General features: G+C 43.8%; 1 protein-coding gene across 2 annotated transcripts in view; it reads right to left on the reverse strand.

Moving 5' to 3' along the window:
* The window catches only part of hnf1a (HNF1 homeobox a), a 208,419-nt gene that overhangs the window by 115,207 nt on the left and 70,609 nt on the right, over window positions 1-22,603 (reverse strand). For both annotated transcript variants that reach the window (XM_043715931.2, XM_088000128.1), the window contains exon 4: window positions 2,244-2,479. In XM_043715931.2, coding sequence (XP_043571866.1) covers window positions 2,244-2,479 — 236 coding nt within the window. The remainder of the gene's footprint in view (window positions 1-2,243; window positions 2,480-22,603) is intronic.

Here is a 22,603-nt window from a genome sequence, read left to right on the forward strand (position 1 = left end):
GTTTATCCAGCCCCACACTCTTCAACTCTGATCTCCAGAATGTGCAGTCCTTATTTTCTCCTACCCACTATGTCACATGACTTAAGGGTATAAAGATCTCAGGCTCCACTGCACATTGGACCACTTGATGCATGACACTCTATGGAAGCACACTCCTCTTGTAGTAATCCAATGGCTTTGACTGACCCAGTCATTTATTTGTCTGAGAAATGAAATGTTTCTACATTATAACTTTAATAATTGTCTGGTGGATTCTTCAATATCACAATATCTACATCCAGTTTCTTATTTTACAGGAAATGAAATGAGCATTGCTGTATTGGGTAAAGCACACAGGTGGGACAAACACACTCTAGTTTAGGCCCAGTGCACTGACAGAAAGCCTGACTGAATTTTACCATGGTGACCAGGAGCTCAACATGGGACAAAATGGAAGGGTTCCTTGTTGTCAACTTGCTCAGCAATTTTAAGGGGAACAGTCTAACTGGTTACCTCTGACTCACTAAAGGAGAATGGTTGGGATGGCGATGTTGCCAGGCCAAGCACAAGAAGTCTGAAGTCTGGTGCCAGGCGAAATCTGTCCTTTACGTTACTGCCACTCTGCCCCTTCCTAAAATGACAGACTGCCGCACTCCCCCCATCACTCCTTGCTGTTCCTCCCCATGCAATTTACTTCCTCTCTCTCAACGTGTTCCTCCAATTCACAAAATGCTCGTTGATCTCCCAAAACACAGCCTTCGGCAGTTTAGTTGCAAAATAGAAAAAATACAAGCCTCGCACCATAAACTCAGCAAGAGATCAATTAAAGAATAAGCATTGGATAGATCAGAAAATTCAGTGAATCAGAGCCTAGAGGCTGAAACTCTCAGTGGTGGACGATGCCATCCAACGAGGTATGTTTTACATTTGACTGCCTTCACAAAGCTGGCAGTGTGGTCATCCGAATGTTGGACAATAATGCAAAGGCGACAACTTAACAGCTGCCTGGTTTCACATCAGGGCAGATGTATAAATGGGGTTATCCCAAGATTGATCTCTTTTCACATTACCCTATGACAAAGCAGGGTCATAGCGATCTTAAGACGGGTCACATAAATTCTGCTTTCTCTGCACGGAAGCTGCTTGACCTGCGGAGGTTTTACAGCAACTTCTGTTTTTGTTGTTGACGGCGACTAACGTGTTGTGTATCAAAAGTGTGGCACTAGCGATCAAAATTACTGGGTGATCTGTTTTTGTCATTAACACTGAATGGGAATCTGCCACTCTGCTCCAGTTCCTGTGGAAAAATCCTGGAATAGAGATCAGAGAGCCAGTGGGAAACATCCCACTTTTACCCAAATGGAAAAGTATGCAAAATGCAGGCCAGTGAGGTTTGTAACACATTCCACAGCCAATATATTGGGCATTACGATTGCTAAAATGCTGTCTACCCATCACTTACTGACCTACTTCAAACCTTTAGTGCTCATTAAGTAATTGATAAAAAGCTTTAAAAGCATTATGGTTATTAATTGGTTGTCAAATCAGTGCACAACAGCTTGTCAGCACTGAAATGCTGGTAATAGATGACGGGTCTAAAGTAAGTGAGCTGCCTGGTCATGGATTAGAACACTGCACTTCAGGCTTGAACAGAGGATCTTGGTTTATGTACTTCTGAAGAGACTTGTAGCTCCTTTCAAAACAGGCATCGGTCCAAAGTCTCCTGATTGTCAGACACCAGACCCATGACTGAATGTATTGTGGTAGAGATTCCAGACCACGCGGGAAGTGTTTTCAGTTATAGTTACCTTGCACAGTTAAATTGTGACATTCCAATTTAAAGGTACCAGTGTCTTCAGTCACTGTGTAAAGGAGTTTTGCAGTTAATCAGCCACGTGTCTAATGGTCAGTAACATTAGTAATCCCACAGAACCCAGACTGTAGTGTGAGTCTGTGGTACTGTAGCCACGTAACAGTTTATATAGCAAAACAGTTCTTAAGACGGGTCACATAAATTCTGCTTTCTCTGCACGGAAGCTGCTTGACCTGCGGAGGTTTTACAGCAACTTCTGTTTTTGTTGTTGACGGCGACTAACGTGTTGTGTATCAAAAGTGTGTTCTTTGACTTTATACCTTCTAGGCAACTCAATTTGTGGTCCAGTGTGCTCGGCCTTATTTAAGTTGAATGTCCCACAATGGGTATCTGAAACAATGTTCCACTGCTATGCTGTAAAATGAGAAATATTGAACAGTTTGAGCCTTACCTTGCAATTTACTGGGCGACAAGGCACTTGGTTGCATGGGCGAGTTACTATGGGGTGTCACCGGGGTTACTGTGTGGGGTTGCTGAGTGCCATACGCATCCATTGCTAACTTGTGACGAAAAGCCTCTTCTTTCCTACGGTTCGCAAACCAGTTGTATACCCGCACCTCGGTCACAAGGTTAGAGCCCAGGCCATGGGCTTGTGATGGGGAAACGCCTCGCTGTATACACTCTGCTCTGCAATAAACATAGACGTGAAATGTGTAGGACGTCAATTTAAATTCAGTACGTTAAATCTTTCCCATTTTTATCGCTAAGCATTTGGACTTAAGAAGCTGTACCTAAGATGGCACTTTCTTGGAAGCAGGCCATTTGATCCATCGGGTCCATACAGTCCCTCCCAAGACCCAACTCCCTCATCCCAATAACTCTTCACCCAAGGTGGAATTAAACCTGAGTCCCTTGTGCTATGAGGCAGCAGTGCTAACCACTGTGTCACCCTTAGAAATGTTTTACTGAAATCATATGAAAATGTAGCTAATTCTAATTCTAATTCAATCAGTTAGCAGGGAACATTTCTACAAGGTAGATTACTTTCCAGGTGAGTTACACCTTTTTAAAGCTGCCCAAGTTCATACAAAGAATTCATATTTTTTAAAAAAATCATCAATTATGGGTCAAAGAAGGTTTTGTCAGTTTGTATATTGTCACAAATATTAATTCCCTTTTCCAGGCTAAAAATAAACAGAACTTTGTCACCACCAAATAAGTGCTTTAAAAAAAAAGTCATCTTCTTAAAAACATAATTAAACCCTATTCTGAACCAGTTCAATTACATGTTGCAACAATTAGCTTTTCTGATGATAGCCCTCAGTGGCACAGGCAACAACCACAAATTTGCACTTACATAGCACCTTTTATACAGCACAATATTCAAAGACACTTTCAAAATTTGATGTGAAGCAAATTAAGGCAATATTCTGATTGGTTTGGTCAATAAAGTAGATTTTGGGGAATGTCTTAGAAGGTGGAAAGAGAGATAAGAAGCAGAGTGGCAAATTCAGGAGGACATCCAGAGGTAAACACCTAAATAATGGAAGGGAGATTTGCCAATGGTGGAGTGATTAAAACCAGGGGAATTGGGAAAGTGCAGAAGGGGTTGGAGGAATACGGAAGATTGGGGCGATGGGTGATTTGAAAACATGCTAGAGAATTTTAAAATCAATGCAGTGCCTGACCCAATGTAGTTTAGCAAATCTGAAGCAGCCGCAATTGGGAATGGGACTCCATTGGAAGCAAGGTTTGGGTGGGTTCAGGTTTTTAAGGTTGGAGGCTGACCGGGAGACCATTGAGGTCCAGAGGCAACAAAGGCACTGGTGGGGGTTTTAACAACAAATGAGGGAAGAGGTGTCGTGGGGTGAGATGGGTGAAAATACTCAATCTTGGTGGTGGTGGTGGTGATGGGTGATGAGGTCAAGAGCTCAATTTAGGGTCATGCAGGGCGCTAAGGCATCGATGAGTGTATGAGAGAGGTCAGGACAGGGGCTTGGGGGCAGATCGAGATGGCTGCTGGAGAATAACATTCGGGTCATCAACAACTTTGATCTTTCCAACACTTAAATGAGTCTTAATTTATTTAAGCGCTGTTGTTGATTTTCTAGTGAAAACACTAGAAATGAGGCAACAGGCTATTTGACTGGGTGGGGCAGTTGTGGGTGGGAGGTGATGTGATGAAAACTGAAGAAATATGGCCAGATTTGGTGACTGGAGAATCATATAGGTGTGAGACTTATCCAGTCACCGTGGCAGATTATGCGGGGTAGACATTAAGGAGGTTCAACGGAGCCTGGAGCATTATTTCTGCAAATGTACACAGTACATGACCCCATTTTGTGTCACTTGCAAATGCAGCTGCTTCAGATTTAGATTACATGCAACAATAAGCTGGATGCCAAGAGGCAATTCTCTGTGTCACTATAATCAGAGAGCTCATTCCTGCATACGTTTGTGTATCTGACTCTCACTATGTACCAGACTGGATACTATTCTAGCTGATAAAAACTACTTGGTGGCAATTGTAAATGGCAAGACCTGATATAAGCGAGTACCAAATCCTCTGAACTAACATAAAATCTTCATTTTGCTGCTTTATAAATGGTATTTGTAATGTCTCTCTCCTGAAGTTTCTGACAGGGAAAATGATGGTCATTCAAGGGGTCATTCCTTCTGCAGTGCTTTGAGATATCTCGGGAAAGGGTTCTCCCAATTGGACAGCTGTTTATAAAAGAAACTTGTGTCCTTTATTTTCTTGCTTTGAATATTTTTGTTTGTTCTAAAGGTATTGGAAAGGAGGAAATGGTGTTGCTGGATCTAGGGAGCAGTGTAACCTCCAGGAAGTTGTGCAACCAAAGTGTTAGGTCCCCATTACATTTGCATTTGTTATATGTTAATTTGGAATTGTATTTCTTTCTGCATATTTAATCTTCCAGACTCACCTTAGTTTATCCACTTCCTGCCAAACAACCATTTCCTGCCAGACATACACTTCAGCATGTGGTGTTTCCCAATCGCTCATGACTGGCAAAAAAGAGTCGCAGAGTTGAGATCGAGACTTCATAGACAGTTTGAAAGCCTCCCAAGAACCTATCTGCCCGACACTCCCATCCCACTGGGGAGTTTATAGCCCCCTCTCCTATGCAACATCTTGCTCTGAAAACTCTGCTCACAGTTTGAGGACTGTGATAAATTCCACCACAGCAGCTGCGATGGTGCACAAAATTCCAAAGAAAATCAATTCACCTCATCTCCTATTATTAACAGAGCCCTTAAAATAGAATCCAGGAGCCCGGATCTATAAATCCACCAAAAATACCACACCCTGTCTCTGCATTGAAGTTAGTTTTGGAGCTACATTATTTACATACAAGATAACAGGCTGTAAACATTGGGCACTAAAAGTATTGTGTTTGTTTATTTTCTGATGTGAGGTTAAAAGTAGGGCATTGTAATTCCCACAGCCAGCAAAATGCTGCAATTAAAGTTATTGTTTCAGTTAGTGTTGTTTCAGACAGGCTAACTCAGAGCATTATCAATCACTACGTGCTCACTAACCGACATTGCTTTCTGGATCACCACACCTCCAATTTAAGAATCACTTTCTTGTTTTCAAATCCTTCCTGATCCTTACCCATTTCTATGAACTCCTTCAGCCCTTCAACCCTCCTTGAACACAACATGGGGAAAGGTTCGATAAAGCCCATTGGTGAGTTAGTGATATTGTAATTACACCACACCACACGGGGGCAGCATGTAAACTTTGCACTGTCTGCTCATCCCCTTGATTGAGGTTCACAGGCCAGTGGTTAACACAATGCTGAATGATTGTAAGCTCAGGAGGGGCCAAGGTCTGTGAGAGGCCACAGGAGTTAAAAGGGAAGGTGCAGTGCTGTCTGCTGCAGATGCTCAAAGGACTGTGGGAGGAAACCGGAGCACCCAGAAGAAACCAACGCAGACACAGGGAGAATGTGCAAACATTCAAACTGTCACCTGAGGCGGGAGTTGAACCCGGGTCTCTGGCGCTGTGAGACAGCAGTGCTAACCACTGTGCCACCTTGCCGCCCACTGCCACCGTGCAATGCCACTGATGTCCACATCCAGTGAACAAAAATTAAACTCAGCCTGTGGTGAGTAACTGGGAATGAATGGGCTGCAGCAAGGCTAGGGGCAAGGACAGGAGGTTAGCCAGCTCCCAGAGGGTGAGGCTCGAGGAGAGAGAGCAGACAGGACAAAACTGATAGCTGGATTTATGGAAATTATTCGCAGGCCGGTCACTATCAAAGGTGCACAAGGGAATCTACTCCACGTTGTCACAGGCCTGAATGTAGAATGCGGCAGCCTCTCCTCTCCAGCCTGGCAATGGGGCCTGATTTTAGGAGATCGCTCATAGGCCCTGCCGGACTGTTGTATGGTGGTAGCAGCACCATCCACACTGCCCTCCCGATGCACCACAGCAACTCAGCAAGGCTCTTCCGACAGTACTTCCTAAAACTGTGACCTCTACCACATGCCAAGGCAGTATCATGGCCTTTCAGTACCACCACAATAGGGAGCAGCTTATGGAGACCCTCATACTGGTTCCTCTGCTCCACCAGATCAAGGTTTATTTCTATCTTAATTTTTTTGAATTAGAACTAGATTCCCTACAGTGTGGAAATAGGCCATTTGGCCCAACAAGTCCACACTGACCCTCTGAAGAGTAACCCACCCAGACCAATTCCCCTACCCTATTACTCTGCATTTCCCCCTAACTTATGCACCTAGCCTATACATCCCTGAACACTATGGGCAATTTAGCACGACCATTTCACCTAACCTGCACATCTTTAGATTGTGGTTGAAGATGTGCTTCTGAAGAATTTGCTCTTGACTGGCCACTCATCACAGCAGTGCACTATGACAGTCTCAGTAGTCAGAGTTAGGATGAGTGACAGACATCCCGAATTAGCTGCACCCTCACATGTACCTTCTAGCAGCTAATATCCGGAACCCTGAGCTGTCAATCATTCTTCCCATTCTCCAGTTAGTACGTCAATGAACCGCATTTCTGACAACATGGATATACACCGAGCTCTTTGATGTGGCCATGTGATTCCCCCTTGGACTCATGTTGTCCCTCAAAATTTGATTAATGTTGGTTTTTATTTGTCATATGAACGTTTGCAGATTGACGCACGTTTATTTTTATCAGGAACGTTTACTGCTGTCATCTTCACAATTGAAACACAAGTGGGTAAAAGTCTTTAGAACAATCCACCTTTTTTTCAGGAACTGAGCTATTCGACTATTTCTAATGAGCTCAAGTATCTTTGAACAATTTGGTTGCATCACTATCCTAGACCACAGCTGGGAGTATAGTGTGCAGTGTTGATCTCCCCACCCAGAAAGGACACACTTGCAATAGAGAGAGTATAGCAGAGGCTCACTAGCAGATACCTGGGATGGAAGGACTGTCTTATGAGGAGAGACTGTGTTCACTAGGGGGATAAGAGAGGATCTGATGAAATGTACAAAATTCTAATAGGGATGGGCAGACCAGATGTGGAGAGGATGTTTCCCCAGATTTGGGAGCCTGGAACTAGGGGAGCCCAGAACTGGGGGAACACACTGTCTTGGGATAGAGTTTAGGACTAAGATGAGGAAAAACTTCTTCACTCAAAGAGTAGTGAACTTGTGGAATTCTTAACCACAAAAATCATAAGTCATAAGCCAAATCACTGAATGTATTCAAGGAAGAGAGATTTTTTAAAAGATTTTTAAAAGGATTAATGAGGTTCTGGGAGAAAGCAGGAATACAGCATTTCGATGGAGGATCAGCAATGATCGTATTGAATAGCAAGCGGGGTCAAAGGGCTGAATGGCCTCTTCTCCCTTCTGGTTTCTAAGTTTCAGTTCTCTCCTCCACCCCAGGGGATATTGAAACTATACCTTTATAACCTTTACCAGCACCAACCATCCCTGCATTGAAAAATCCTTGCAAAATTCATTTATGACGACAGCAACAATTCAGAAAACAATCAATGTGATCTTTCCTCCTTTAGTCTTGTCTAGTTTATCCCCTTCCCTCTCTGCCAGCATGAAAGAGAGTGATTTTGACTTTGTGATACTGTAGAACAGATGATGGTGAATCAGCAAGTGTAATTTTCTATGCGAAGTTTAACAAGAATTTAACATGCCATTGCAGTAACATCTTAAAACTCTCAAAAGGGAGTGATGGTATTTTTTTTACACAGTTAATGGAAAAGCAGCTACTAACTTGGGGTAATTTGCAATTCAGGCTCTCTCTTCCTCATTACAAAGTGCTGGATGATTTGCACATGAATAACAGTGTGCATTATTCACACATCGTTAGGTTTACAGCAAATTCTCAGCCATTCTCTTCTTTAGTGCCTAAAGCTCCCAGGAAATAACCACATTGTATTAATAGAGGGTCAGATCTTGACTTGTGCAACAGCAAATTGGCAGCTCATTTCCCACTGGAGATAGTCATCAGGAAGGATGCATATCAGGCACTCAACTGGTTATCATTTTATATTTTACACCACTGCATGAACTGAAGCTTTTGCCAAGAAGCATTATCACATCACTGAACAATAAGCCAATAAAATACAAGAGCAGAATTAGACCATTTGGCCCATCGAGTCTGCTCCACCATTCAATCATGGCTGAGATGTTTCTCAAGCCCAGTCTCCTGCCTTCTCCTCGTAACCCTTGATTTCCTTACAAATCAAGAACCTATCGATCTATGTTTTAAATACACTCAATAACATGACCTCCACAGCCCCTCTACAACAATGAGTTCCACTCTCCTAGCCTGTCCAAGTTCTTCTGCAGCCTCCCTGCTTTCTCAACACTAGAGTCATAGAGATGTACAGCACGGAAACAGACCCTTCGGTCCAACCCGTCCACGCCGACCAGATATCCCAACCCAATCTAGTCCCACCTGCACCTAAATTGGAAGGGGACTAATATGCTGGCAGGGAAATTTGCTAGAACTGCTTGGGAAGATTTAAACTAGTAAGATGGGGGGTGGGACCCAGGGAGATAGTGAGGAAAGAGATTGATCTGAGACGGGTACAGCTGAGAACAGAAGTGAGTCAAACAGTCAGGGCAGGCAGGGACAAGGTAGGACTAATAAATTAAACAGCATTTATTTCAATGAAAGGGGCCTAACAGGGAAGGCAGATGAACTCAGGGCATGGTTAGGACAATGGGACTGGGATATCATAGCAATTACAGAAACATGGCTCAGGGATGGGCAGGACTGGCAGCTGAATGTTCCAGGATACAAATGCTACAGGAAGGATAGAAAGGGAGGCAAGAGAGGAGGGGGAGTGGCATTTTTGATAAGGGATAGCATTACAGCTGTGCTAAGGGAGGATATTTCTGGAAATATATCCAGGGAAGTTATTTGGGTGGAACTGAGAAATAAGAAAGGGATGATCACCATATTGGGATTGTATTATAGACCCCCCAATAGTCAGAGGGAAATTGAGAAACAAATTGTAAGGAGATCTCAGCTATCTGTAAGAATAATAGGGTAGTTATGGTAGGGGATTTTAACTTTCCAAACATCAACTGGGACTGCCATAGTGTTAAAGGTTTAGATGGAGAGGAATTTCTTAAGTGTGTACAAGACAATTTTCTGATTCAGTATGTGGATGTACCTACTAGAGAAGGTGTAAAACTTGACCTACTCTTGGGAAATAAGGCAGGGCAAGTGACTGAGGTGTCAGTGGGGGAGCACTTTGGGGCCAGTGATCCAATGATCCAAAAGTGTGAATCCTTCTCCCATAAACCAGCTCCTCAGCCATACATTCATCTGCTCTATCCTTTTATTACCCGCCCCTCCGCCTATCTTTTTCCCATGTGCAAACTTTGTAACAATGTTTTCACTTCCTTCATCCAGATTGTTCATGTATAATGTGAATAATTGTGGTCCGCACGGACACCCACGGAACACCGTCAGTTACCAGCTGCCAACTTGAGAAAGATCCCTTTATCCCTACTCTCTGACTTCTGCCAGTCAGCCAATCCTCTGCCCATGCCAGTACCTTGTCCCGATCACCATGGCACTTTTATTATTTAGTAGGACCTTGTGAAAGACCTTCTGGAAATCCAAATAGACCACATCCACTGGCACTCCTTTGTCTAACTTGCTCGTTACCTCCTCAAAAAATTCTAAGCAGATTTATCAGGCATGACCTCCCATTGATGAAGATGTGCTGAATCAGCCCAATTTTACCATGCACTTCCAAGCACTCCACAATCTCATCCTGAGTAATGGACTGTAAAACAGACAGAAGTTTACCTGTACTTCCACACACCTCATCTTCTGTATCCATTGCACCCGATGTGGTCTCCTCTACATTGGGGAGACAGGACGCCAATTTGCAGATTGTTTCAGACAACATCCCTGGGACACCCGCACCAACCAACCTCACCGCCCCGTGGCGAACATTTTAACTCCCCATCCCACTCCATTGAGGACATGCAGGTCCTGGGCCTCCTCCATCACCAAACCCTAACCACCCAACTCCTGGAGGAAGAATGCCTCATCTTCTGCCTTGGGACCTTGCAACCACATGGGATCAATGTGCATTTCACCAGTTTCCTCATTTCCCTCTTCTGACCTTATCCCAGTCCCAAGCCTCCAACTCGGCACCACTCTCTTGACCTGTCCATCTTCCTTCCCACCCATCTGCTCCACCATCCTCTCTGACCAATCACCTCACCTCCCCCCCCCACCACCTTCATCTCCCTAACACTTTCCCAGCTACCAACCCCGAGACCCATCCCCTCCCATTTATCTCTCAGCTCCCTTGGCCCACAAGCCTCATTCCTGATGAAGGGCTTATGCTCAAAATGTCAATTCTCCTGCTCCTCAGATGCTGTCTGACCTGCTGTGCTTTTCCAGCACCACACCCTCAACTCTGACTCTGCAGCATTTGCAGTCCTTACTTTCTCCTGTAAAACTAAGGTCAGGCTAACCGGCTTATAGTTTCCTGTCTGCTGTCTCCCTCCCTTCTTAATTAGGGACATTACGTTAGCCATTTTCCAGGCCTCTGGGATCTTCCCTGACTCCAGTAATTCCTGAAAGATCACCACTAATGCCATTACAATCTCCTCAGCTGTCTCCTTCAGAACTCTGGGTGTAGTCCACCTGGTCTGGATGATTTATCTACCTTCAGACCTTTCAGCTTCCCCAGCACTGCCTTGTTAGCGATGGCCGCTACACTCACCTCTGTCCCCTGACTGTCTTGAAGTTCTGGTATGCTGCTAGAGCCTTCCACTGAAAACTCAGTTCCTCTGCCATTTCTTTGCTCCCTATCACTACTTCTCCAGCTTCATTTTCCAGTGGGCCAATGTCCACTCTTGCCTCTCTCTTACCTCTTAGATATTGAAAAGAGAACTCTTGCAATTTTCTTTTACATTACGAACTAACTTACCCTCATATTTTATCTTGCCCCCCCCCCCTTTTTTAAAAATTTCCTCTGCTTCCCAATCCTTTGGCTTCCCACTAATCTTCACCACATTGTACGCTTTCTCTTTTGCTTTTACACTGCCCCTGACTTCCCTTGTCAGGCATGGTTGCCTCATCCTCCCTTAGTATGCTGCTTCTTCCTTGGGATGAATTTCCGCTGTGCCTCCTCAATTACCCCTAGAAACACCTGGTATTGCTGCTCCACCAGCTTCCCTGCTCGACTCCCCATCCGATCAACCCTGACCAGCTCCTCCCTCATGTCTTTGTAGTTCCCTTTACTCAATTGTAATGCCATTGCATCTGATTCCAGCTTCTCCCTCTCAAACTGCAGGGCAAATTTGACCATATTATGGTCACTGCCCTCTCGGAGTTCCTTCACATTAAATTCCCTAATCAAGTCTCCTCATTCCACATCACTAAATCCAGAACTGCCTGTTCCCTCGTGCTACAAGCTGCTCCAGAAAAAATCCACAAGCTGCTCCAGAAAAAATCCACAAGTTCCTTTTCTTGAGATCCAGTACCAACCAGATTGGTATCCTGGGACATTTAGTTCCTGGCTCTGAATCCCTTGTAGCCACGTCTCTGTGATACCCACAATATCATACCTGCCAATGTCATCTGCACTATAAGCTCATTTGCTTTCTTTCATATACTGCATACAGATCTTCCCCATGATCATTATAAAAGTGCTTTTCTAATACGCCTTGTCTATCTCCTGAATTATTTTCTCCTCAAATCCTGACTACTGCTTAGAGCCCTGTATACAACTGCTATCAGGGTCTTTTCTCCTTTGCAGTTCCACAGTTCAACCCACAAAGGTTCTACGTCTTCCAACTCTGCATCACTTCTTGCTATCAATTTAATTTCATTTTTTATTAACAAGGCAACCCCACACCCGTCTTTTCGATAGGACGTGTATCCTGGGACATTTAGTTCCTGGCTCTGAATCCCTTGTAGCCACGTCTCTGTGATACCCACAATATCATACCTGCCAATGTCATCTGCACTATAAGCTCATTTGCTTTCTTTCATATACTGCATGCATTCACCCTCAGTCCCATAGTGACTGCCCCCCCCTCCCCCTCCCCCTCCACCCCTTCTCACAGTTGTTCTCTGATCTGCTGTGCCTGGAGTTACTCTCTGTCCTATTACTTTTTCTGGAAACTTTAACAACCTCTGATGAGCCCTCCCTTGCCTTTAACTTTTTCCCTAATTTTCCGTGCAACTGAACCCCACCCTCACTATTTACTTTAAGCCCTATCCACAGCCCTAGTTATATGATTCACCGGGACTTTGGTCACAGCATGATTAAGGTGGAGCCCTGAATCCTTCGGAACACCTCCCTCCTTCCTCTGGTGCCAATGTCACATGAATTCAAACCAGTTTCTCCCAAACCAATCTCTAAACAAATTGTTTATCTCTTTAATCTTGTTGATTTTGTACCAATTAGCTTATGGCTCATGTAGTAATCCAGAGATTATTACCTTTTTAACTTCGCCCCTAGCTGTTCATATTCCCTCACTCTCTTTGTTCTTTCTCCCTATATCACTGTTACCTATGTGAACCACAACAACTGGATCTTTCCTCTCCCTCTCCAAGTTCTAACCCAAAAATTCAAGAGAGTGAGGGGGCAGAGTTGACTTTGGTTGCCATCACCAAGGAGAAGGTGCTAGAAAAACTGAATGGCCTGAAGGTGGATAAATAACCTGGACCAGATGGACTACATCCCAGAGTTCTAAGGGAGATAGCTGAAGAGATAGTGGAGTCGTTAGTGGTTATCTTTCAGGAATCGCTAGAATCAGGGAGGCTCCCAGAAGACTGGAAAATCACTAACATGGCACCTTTGTTTAAAAAGGGAGTAAGGCAAAAGACAGAAAATTACAGACTGATTAGCCTAACCTCAGTCATGGGTAAGATCCTGGAATCCATTGTGAAGGATGAGATTTCTGAATACTTGGACGTTTACGGTAAAATAGAGCAAAGTCAGCATGGTTTCATCAAGAGGAGGTCGTGCCTGACAAACCTGCTAGAATTCTTTGAGGAAGTAATGAGCTGGTTAGACCAAGGAGAGCCAATGGATGTTATCTACCTGGACTTCAAGAAGGCCTTTGACAAGGTGCTGCACAGGAGGCTACTGAGTAAGATAAGGGCCCATGGTGTTAGAGGCAAGGTGCTACCATGGATAGAAGCCTGGCTGTCAGGCAGGAAGCAGAGAGTGGGGATAAAGGGGCCCTTCTCAGGATGGCAGCCGGTGACAAGTGGTGTTCTGCAAGGCTCAGTGTTGGCACCACAACTTTTCAGTTTATACAGTAACAATCTAGATGAAGGAACTGAGGGCATTCTGGCTAAGTTTTCAGTTGCTACAGAGATAGTAGAGGGACTAGCATTCAGGAGGTGGGGAGGCTACAGAAGGATTTGGACAGGTTAGGAAAGTGGGCAATGAAATGGCAGATGGATTACAACATGGGAAAGTGTGAGGTCATGCACTTTGGTAGGAAGATTAGAGGCATGGACTGTTTTCTAAATGGGAAGAAAATTCAGAGGTCTGAAGTGCAAAGAGACTTGGGAGTTCTAGTCCAGGAATCTCACAAGGTAAACTTGCAGGTTGAGTCAATAGATAGGAACGCAAATGCAATGATGACATTTATTTTGAAAGTACTTAAATATAAAAGCAGGGATGGACTTCTGAGGTTCCGTACACGATGGAGTTTAGAAGTTTGAGGGGGGATCTAATTGAAACATACAGAATACTGAGTGGCCTGAACAGAGTGGATGTAGGGAAGATGTTTTCATTGGTAGGAGAGACTAGGATCCGAGGGCACAGCCTTTGAGTAAAGGGAAGACCTTTTAGAATGAAGATAAGGAGAAACTTCTGCAGCCAGAGAGCGGTAAATCTACGGAATTCACTGCCACAGAAGGCTGTGGAAGTCAGGTCATTGATCATGTTTAAGACTGAGATAGATAGGTTCTTGAGGATCAAGGGGATCAAGGGTTATGGGGTGAAAGCAGGAGAATGGGGTTGAGAAACTTATCAGCTACAATTGAATGGCGGAGGAGCCTCAATGGGCTGTATGACCTAATTTCTGCTCCTATGTCTTATGGCCTTCCTCTGCAGCCCAGATGCTAAATCCTGAACCCAGGCACCAGGCAGTCACCACATCCTTCAGGACTCTCACTCTTGGCAATAGAGATCAGTGTCTATTCCTCTGACTATACTATCCCCAATTGCAACTACATTTCTCTGTTTTCCCCCCTCCTAAATATCTCCCTGTACCACAGTGCTATGGTCAGTGTACTCAATCTTCCTGCAGCCCCCACTCTCATCCACACAGGGCTAAAAGTCTCAGACTGTTAGACATCCTCAAGGGTCGAGGCTCCTTCAGCACTGCCTCCCGGATCCCTCTACCTGCCGCACTGGTAGTCACACCCCCTGCCCCGATCATTGACTGAATTTGAGGCAATTAATCTAAAGATGTGATTGCCTCCTGAAACCCAGCATCTAGGTAACTCTCCCCCTCCCTGATGTGTGATAGTGTTTGTGCTCAGACTCCAGCTTATCAGCTCTGAGCCAAAGTTCCTCAGGCAACCAACCACTTATTACAGATTTGGTCACTATGAACAGTAATGGGGTCCACCATTTCCCATGTCATGCAGTTACAACACATAGTCTGGTCCTGCATCACCAGTTCATTTCTTAATTTGATTTTTAAAACTGGAAAACTGCAGTGGAGAGAGATTTGGTACAGAACAGGTTAAAACATTAAAGCTGTCAGTGTTCTACCCTAATCAAGACACACTTTGAAATATGCTTGTCCTGGTTTTCACTGAAAAGTCTAATATTCACATCCAGCTGTGCTGTGTGATAGACCGATGGCACAGATACCAAGGATATTACCAACGTGAGTGGAAGGAAATTGTCAATTCGCTCAACTTCCTTTATCACGTCCATCTGTTTTAGTGCACCGGGAAACCATGACATTAGACTTAAATAACTTTTGTTACTTATTTGTGATATGTGGGTGTTGCTGCCTCAGCCAGAATTTATAACCCATCCTTAAATCGCCCAGGAGGAGGTGGAGGCGAGCTAACTTAGAGTCATAGAGATGTACAGCATGGAAACAAACCCTTCTGTCCAACTCGTCCATGCCGACCAGATATCCCAATCCAATATAGTCCCACCTGCCAGCATCCTGCCCATATCCCTCCAAACCCTTCCTATTCATATACCCATCCAGATACCTTTTAAATGTTGCAATTGTACCAGCCTCCACCACATCCTCTGGCAGCTCATTCCATACACATACCACCCTCTGCGTGAAAAAGTTGCCTCTTAGGTCTCTTTTTTATCTTTCCCCTCTCACCTTAAACCTATGCCCTCTAGTTCTGGACTCCTTGACCCCAGAGAAAAGACTTTGTCTATTTATCCTATCCATGCCCCTCATGATTTTATAAATCTCTATAAGGTCACCCCTCAGCCTCCGACGCTCCAGGGAAAACAGCTCCAGCCTATTCAACCTCTCCCTAGAGCTCAAATTCTCCAACACTGGCAACATCCTTGTAAATCTTTTCTGAACCCTCTCAGGTTTCACAACACCTTTCCGATAGGAAGGTAACCAGAACTGCACACAATATTCCAACAGTGGCCTAACCAATATCCTGTACAGCCGCAACATGACCTCCCAACTCCTGTACTCAATACTCTGACCAATAAAGGAAAGCATATCAAACACCTTCTTCACTATCCTATCTACCTGCGATTCTATTTTCAAGGAGCTATGAACCTGCACTCCAAGGTACCTTTGTTCAGCAACACTCCCGAGGACCTTACCATTAAGTGTATAAGTCCTGCTAAGAATTGCTTCCCGAAAATGCAGCATCTCCTTCTTGAACTGCTGCAGTTCTGGGGATGAAGAGTTGGGAGCGCAATGCAATGAAACGGCTCGGTCTGGGTAAAAATGACTATGTACCTGGATGCAATCCGTGCCAGTTAGTTAACAGAAGAAGATGTGGTTCATAGTGACCACATCTGTAGCAAGTGTTGGCTGCCCGAGAAACTCCGGCACAGAGCTGATGAGCTGGAGTCTGCTGTGAACTATAGACACACAGGAGCTGGGAAGGGAATCAAGGAGGTGAGGGAGTCTCATCCAGAAACCAGGGACAGAATTTTAATGTCCCCCTCGGCTGAGGGTTTAGAGGAGGGAATCATATATAACTAGCATGTGGGTGAAACAGAGCCAGGAAAAGAAATCATGATCCCTGGCGCCACTCCAAATTCCAGGCTCCCTACCTTTGACAGCATCTGACAGCTCCTACGTGATGCACTTTGGGTTCTAGAGAACAGGATATTTCAGCACAAAAGGAGATCGTTCAACACATCGAGTCTGCGTCAGACCTTTCAAAGAGAAATCCAGTCTGTGCTACCATCACCTCCCCTCCTAAGCTAACCCCCTGCCATAGTTTCTCTGCATTTTCTCCCTCCAAGTGTGTATCAAATTTGAAGTCGTATCCACTTGTAACGTTAGGGTGAGTGTGCATTCCAAAGCTGAACAAATCTTTATATGAAAGGTTTTCCTCAAATCACATCCATTCCTTCTGCCAAAAAAGTTAAATTTGCGATGTTTGATTACTCTATGGCAGAGGAATAAATAATTCAAATCTCTTTTTCAATCAAAATCTTTTATAATTTTATATACCCCCTTGACTATCTGACTTCTTGGTCCTGAGGAGAACAACATCAGCTTCTTTATAATCCCTCAACCTTGGAAGCATTCTGGAGGAAGTGAGGGCTACAGATGCTGGAGATCAGAGTTGAAGAGTGTGATACTGGAAACACATAGTCATGGACCTCATTCCTGCTGAAGAGCTTATGTTTGAAACATCGACTCTCCTGCTCCTTGGATGCTGCCTGACCGGCTGTGCTTTTCCAGCACCACACTCTTCGACTTGGAACCATTCCGTTAAAATTCTTCCAAATTCTCTACTTCTTGTCCTCAGAATTAGAACCAATAGTCGCAAAAGGTCAAAAATGTGTTGTATGGATTCAACAAAGCTTCTTGCCTTTTGTACACTCTGCCTCATTCATAAAGCCCATCAAATGCTCAGGTGTGATACAACCATCGCGATGTCAGACAATTACACACAACTTAGAGTGATGGAGTCATAAGTCTGTTTCTGTAAGCACAGAAACAGACCCTTTGGTCCTAATTGTCTATACTGACCAGATATTCCAAATTAACCTAGTCCCATTTCCCTCGAAACACTTCCTATTCATAACACAATCCAAATGCCTTTTAAGTGTTGCAATTGTACCAGCCTCCACCACTTCCTCTGACAGCTCATTCCATACACGTACCACCCTCTGCATGAAGAAGAATCCCCTAGGTCCCTTTTAAATCTTTCCCCTCTCACCTTAAACCTAAACCTATTCCCTCTAGTTTTGGACTCGCCTACGCAGGGGAACAAGACCTTTGCTATTCACCCTATCCATGCCCCTCATGATTTTATAAACCTCTATAAGGTCACCCTCAGCCTGCAATGCTCCAGGGAAAACAGCCCCAGCCTGTTCAGCCTCTCCCTATAGCTCAAACCCTCCAACCCTGGCAACATCCACTTAAATCTTTTCTGAACCCTTTCAAGTTTCGCAACATCCTTTCCAAAGCGGGAGACCAGAACTGAATGCAGTATTCCAACAGTGGCCTAACCAATGTTCTGTACAGCCACGACACGACCTCCCAACTCCCCTACTCAATGCTCTGACCAATCAATGCCCTGATTACCTGCAACTCCAGCTTCAAGGAGCCATGAACCTGCACCCCAAGGTGTCTTTGCTCAGCAACACTCCCCAGGACCCTGCCATTAAGTGTATAAATCTTGCCTTGATTTGACTTTCCAAAATGTAGCACTTTACATTTGGTCATTCAAGTTATGCAATCAATCAACTCTGCTTCCTTGAACCCGGCCCTGTGCAATATCCAGAGAGGAACGTGAAACAGACCAGAACTCATAAACACTGCAGACAATAACCCCCATATAGGAATATCACTAACTCACTGTGATATTTCCAATAGGTGCATGTTCCTGATTTCACTTCCAACTTTGAAAAAATCAAAACTTTCCCTTAAGTTCATACCAACAAATTTACCTACTATAATGTGATTTTTCTATCCACTTAAGTGACTTTAACAAACGAATTTTGTGTCATAATGAATATTTTCTCATTTTACTTTGAAACTAACCACACTTACAAATGCCCTGTTTAGAGCATGTAATAGGAGAATAAAATACTACAGATACTGGAAATCTGAAATACAGTAGAACCCCCATATCTGTGGATTCGGTTTCTGTGGTTTCAGTTATCCGTGGTTTGCCGCATCCCGAAAATATTCCTGATGAAGGGCTTATGCCCGAAACATCGATTCTCCTGTTCCTCGGATGATGCCTGACCTCTGTGCTTTTCCAGCAACACCCTCTCGACTCTGATCTCCAGCATCTGCAGTCCTCACTTCCTCCTGAAAATAGTACACGGATCATTGCAGAAATAATTCCAGGGGGCTGCCAGGAAGGTAAATTTCCCATTTAAATGATAGGATTCAATACCATCTGCTGATTCGGGCATCTGCGTCTTAGAGTGTATCACCCGCAGACATGGGGATATGCCTATATAAAAAGAAAATGCTGGAGAACTCTAGGTCCAGTAGAAAGTCCGGAGGGCAGCTGAGAGAGAAAGAGTGTTAATGCCGCAGGTCCATGATTCTCTAGTTCAGAAGAAGAACTGCTGACCATTGTTTTTTTTCTCTGCGCTGATGCTACCAGATGTGCTGAGTGTTTCCAATGTGTCCCATTACAAATGGAGCAAAATTAAGCCCTTTACCTCCACTTGGGGTTCTAAACTTCCAGCTTTTCTTTACTGAACGCCCCCTGGACTGTGGAACTTGCTGCCACATGAACTGGCTCAGCTGAACAGCCAGATGCGGGACAATGAGAAAGGAGGATATGGGAGAGTGTGATGAACTTCGCAAGTTGCAAAATTCCTGGATTTCAGACTGTCCTAAATGTAAAACTAAGCAAGGATTCTGGCTAGGGGACTTAATTGAAATTCCTGGCTGAGAAATCATTTCTGAGAAATTCAGTTCTGGTAGAGGTTGCTGTGGAACCAAAAACTAGGGAACTTATAACGGCCAACAGCTTCAAATGTGCTGTACAGAGTACTGAAAATGCCTGGTGTTCAGAAGAAGCAAGCTGGGTTTTCGAAGAAAAAAAGACTATTGTTAGTTCGATAGGAAAAGATAGGAGAGGAACTCATGGTGCGGAAATGTGCAAGATGGCTAAAAGGGACTGAAACTTACAAATGGTGTGAATACCTCAGGAATGGTAAAATGCTGGGTGCTTTTAATCAGAAATCACCAGACTGACTGGGCAGTTGAAAAGGAATTGTGAAAAACTACACTATCATAACTGAGAGAGCAAAAGCATGGGAGGGCAAGAGAGAGAAAGAGCAGACAAACATCAGTCAAAGAGAAAGAGCAGGAGGCGGCCAGAGAGAGAGAAGACAAAAGATTCACAGAAGTCCATCTTGTTGGTGATAATTCTATTTGGCAAACTCAGATGGAATAGAAATGATGTTACAAGTGGCTGGAGGATTGAATCCTTTGAGTGGGAAAAGGCTACACTCAGGAGACAGTTTTTAAAGGGCTTTGGACCGGACATGGTACTACACATGTACTGGGAGTGTCACTGAGAAATTCATGAGAATTATCATTGTCTGGCTGTTTAACATGAAATCTATTGTTTCTATTGAAGTAATACATGTCTGTTAATGCATGTTTAATTTATATTGATTTTGGTTAAAAATGATTCTGGTGTTGTGTGATTTTTAACTTGGTTAAAAATGTTAGAGTGAAAACTTGTTTTATAAAGGTTAAACTGTGTCTCTTTGGGGAACACACCAAGACGGTGAAAGGAAGGAATTGGAGGAGGTTTAAACAATTGGATTGAATAGTGTTCTGTGGCACAGAACAAGGTGAAGTAATTCTCTTTTGCTTTGCTAAGTCCGTTCAGAACAACAGGACACAACCTTAAATCTAGAGCCTTAAAAGGTAACCCCAGGAAGCACTCCCCCTCCCAACAAGCAACAGAAATCTAAAACCTCCCCAGAAAGTGGAAGCTCAATTGAAAATTTTGAAACTGAAAATGGCAGACTTGTGCTTGCCAAGGTTATAAACAGGACAATAAAATCAAGATGGGTAAATGGAGTGAAATTCCAGATCAACTGTGATTGAACTAAACAGCAGAGTGAGATTGAAAAGCTGAACTCCCCTCTCCTGTTCCTATTAATTTAGCTGTTTTCCCCGAGTCAGTAACACTGAAGCCAATTTCAATGCCCAATTGCCCATTGCAGTTGAATTTAGCTAATACAACAAATCAAAAGGAAATAGATTGCTGACATCTATCTGTGAACTATGGCAATCCTGAGGGGATGACAGAAGTAAATAAATGTAAATTCCAGTCCTACAAGCCACCCCCTCACTGTACTGGAAACAGCTCTCTCAAAAATGAGTAGTTCATGATTTGATTTATGCTCGTTCTGGCTTCTTCTCATTACACCCCCAACAACATAATTTCACAGCCTTTCGCTATCGCTTACCACTACAATCAAATTCACTTTATCGGGCACGCACCAGGATTGGGTGGTACCAATAAATCAAAATTGAAGGTTAACACCCTGCAGTTATGGTAATCACTGGAAGTGAACTAAAACATGCCCTGGCATATAGTGCAATTTGCAGCCTCTCCACCTTTAACTCTTCTCACTGTTGGGAAAAAAACTTCAATCTTCAGCAGGCTAATTTTACAATCGCTTCAGACTGACATCAGTATTTAATAATGGAATGCTGAAGGGGATATCAGAGATATCAGTTTGAGGAAGATTCAGGTTTGTAAGGTGTCCAAAAACACAAAGAAGTTACTGTATACGCATGTGGAAGTGGAATTTCTATGACAACAGGTTTAGTTGAAAAATTAGGGGGTTACAAATGAGTAACATTTTTGGAAAGTTTGAAATCTACCCTCCCCTATTGCTTTGCTATTGTTCTGCTACATTACAGACTGTACCTGCTAAACACACCCTCGAAAGGAGTAAAAAGTATGTTCACTATTTAATTTTGTTATAAATAAGTAACAATCACCATGAAGATATGATTTGGAGATGCCGGTGTTGGACTGGGGTGAACAAAGTTAAAAATCACACAACACCAGGTTATAGTCCAACAGGTTTAATTGGAAGCACACTAGCTTTCGTAGCGACGCTCCTTCATCAGGTGGTAATGGAGGGCTCAATCCTAACACACAGAATTTATAGCAAAAATTTACAGTGTGATGTAACTGAAATTATACATTGAAAAATTGATTGTCTGTTAAGACTTTCATCTGTTAGAGTACAGTGATGGTTTCACTTCTTTCATGTGTAAATCACAAAGCCATATTTTAAAACGTTGTATTCTCGGGTTAGCTGTTAACAATGGTGATAGCTAGACAATATGTTGAAGGTGTTGGCCCCCTGTGCTCTCTGTCTATGCCATGATGTTTAGATTGATTCTAATCTAAAAAGTGAGATAACTTTGACATAGATGGTGGACATAGATACCACCATCACGCATGGGGATACCTCCCACCTTGTATATTGCAGGTACTCATGTGACTCAGCCAACGTTGTCTATCTAATACATTGCAGGCACGGATGCCCGGAGGCATGGTACATTGGGGAAACCGAGCAAAGGCTACGACAACAGATGAATGGGCACCGCACAACAATCAACAGACAGGAGGGTTCCCTCCCAGTTGGGGAACACTTCAGTGGTCCAGGACATTCAGCCTCAGACCTTCGGGTGACCATCCTCCAAGGTGGACTTCGGGACAGGCAGCAGAGAAAAGTGGCCGAGCAGAGGCTGATAGCTAAGTTCGGTGCCCCTAGGGAGGGCCTCAACCGGGACCTTGGGTTCATGTCACATTACAGGTGACCACCATTGCACTATACACACACTCACATACTCCTACCCGCGCGCGCGCACGCACACACACACACACACACACACGCACAAGACATTCTTCACTCACTAAAAATACACATACACTTCCTCGCACTCACAACCCCCAACCCAGATAGGCGCACACACACACACACAGACAAAGACCCACATTGCACACATATATTTTGTGGGGTGAATTTGTACTTGCAGGGTTACATTGTATTTTGCATGCATTCATGTAGAACTCTGAGCTCAAAAACTGCATGAATTCATGAAAACTCTGTTATCTCACTTTTT

This window comes from Chiloscyllium plagiosum, unplaced genomic scaffold, assembly GCF_037043375.1.
Source record: "Chiloscyllium plagiosum isolate Xiang-an unplaced genomic scaffold, Cpla_swu_hap1 HiC_scaffold_24, whole genome shotgun sequence".
NCBI lineage: Eukaryota > Metazoa > Chordata > Chondrichthyes > Orectolobiformes > Hemiscylliidae > Chiloscyllium > Chiloscyllium plagiosum.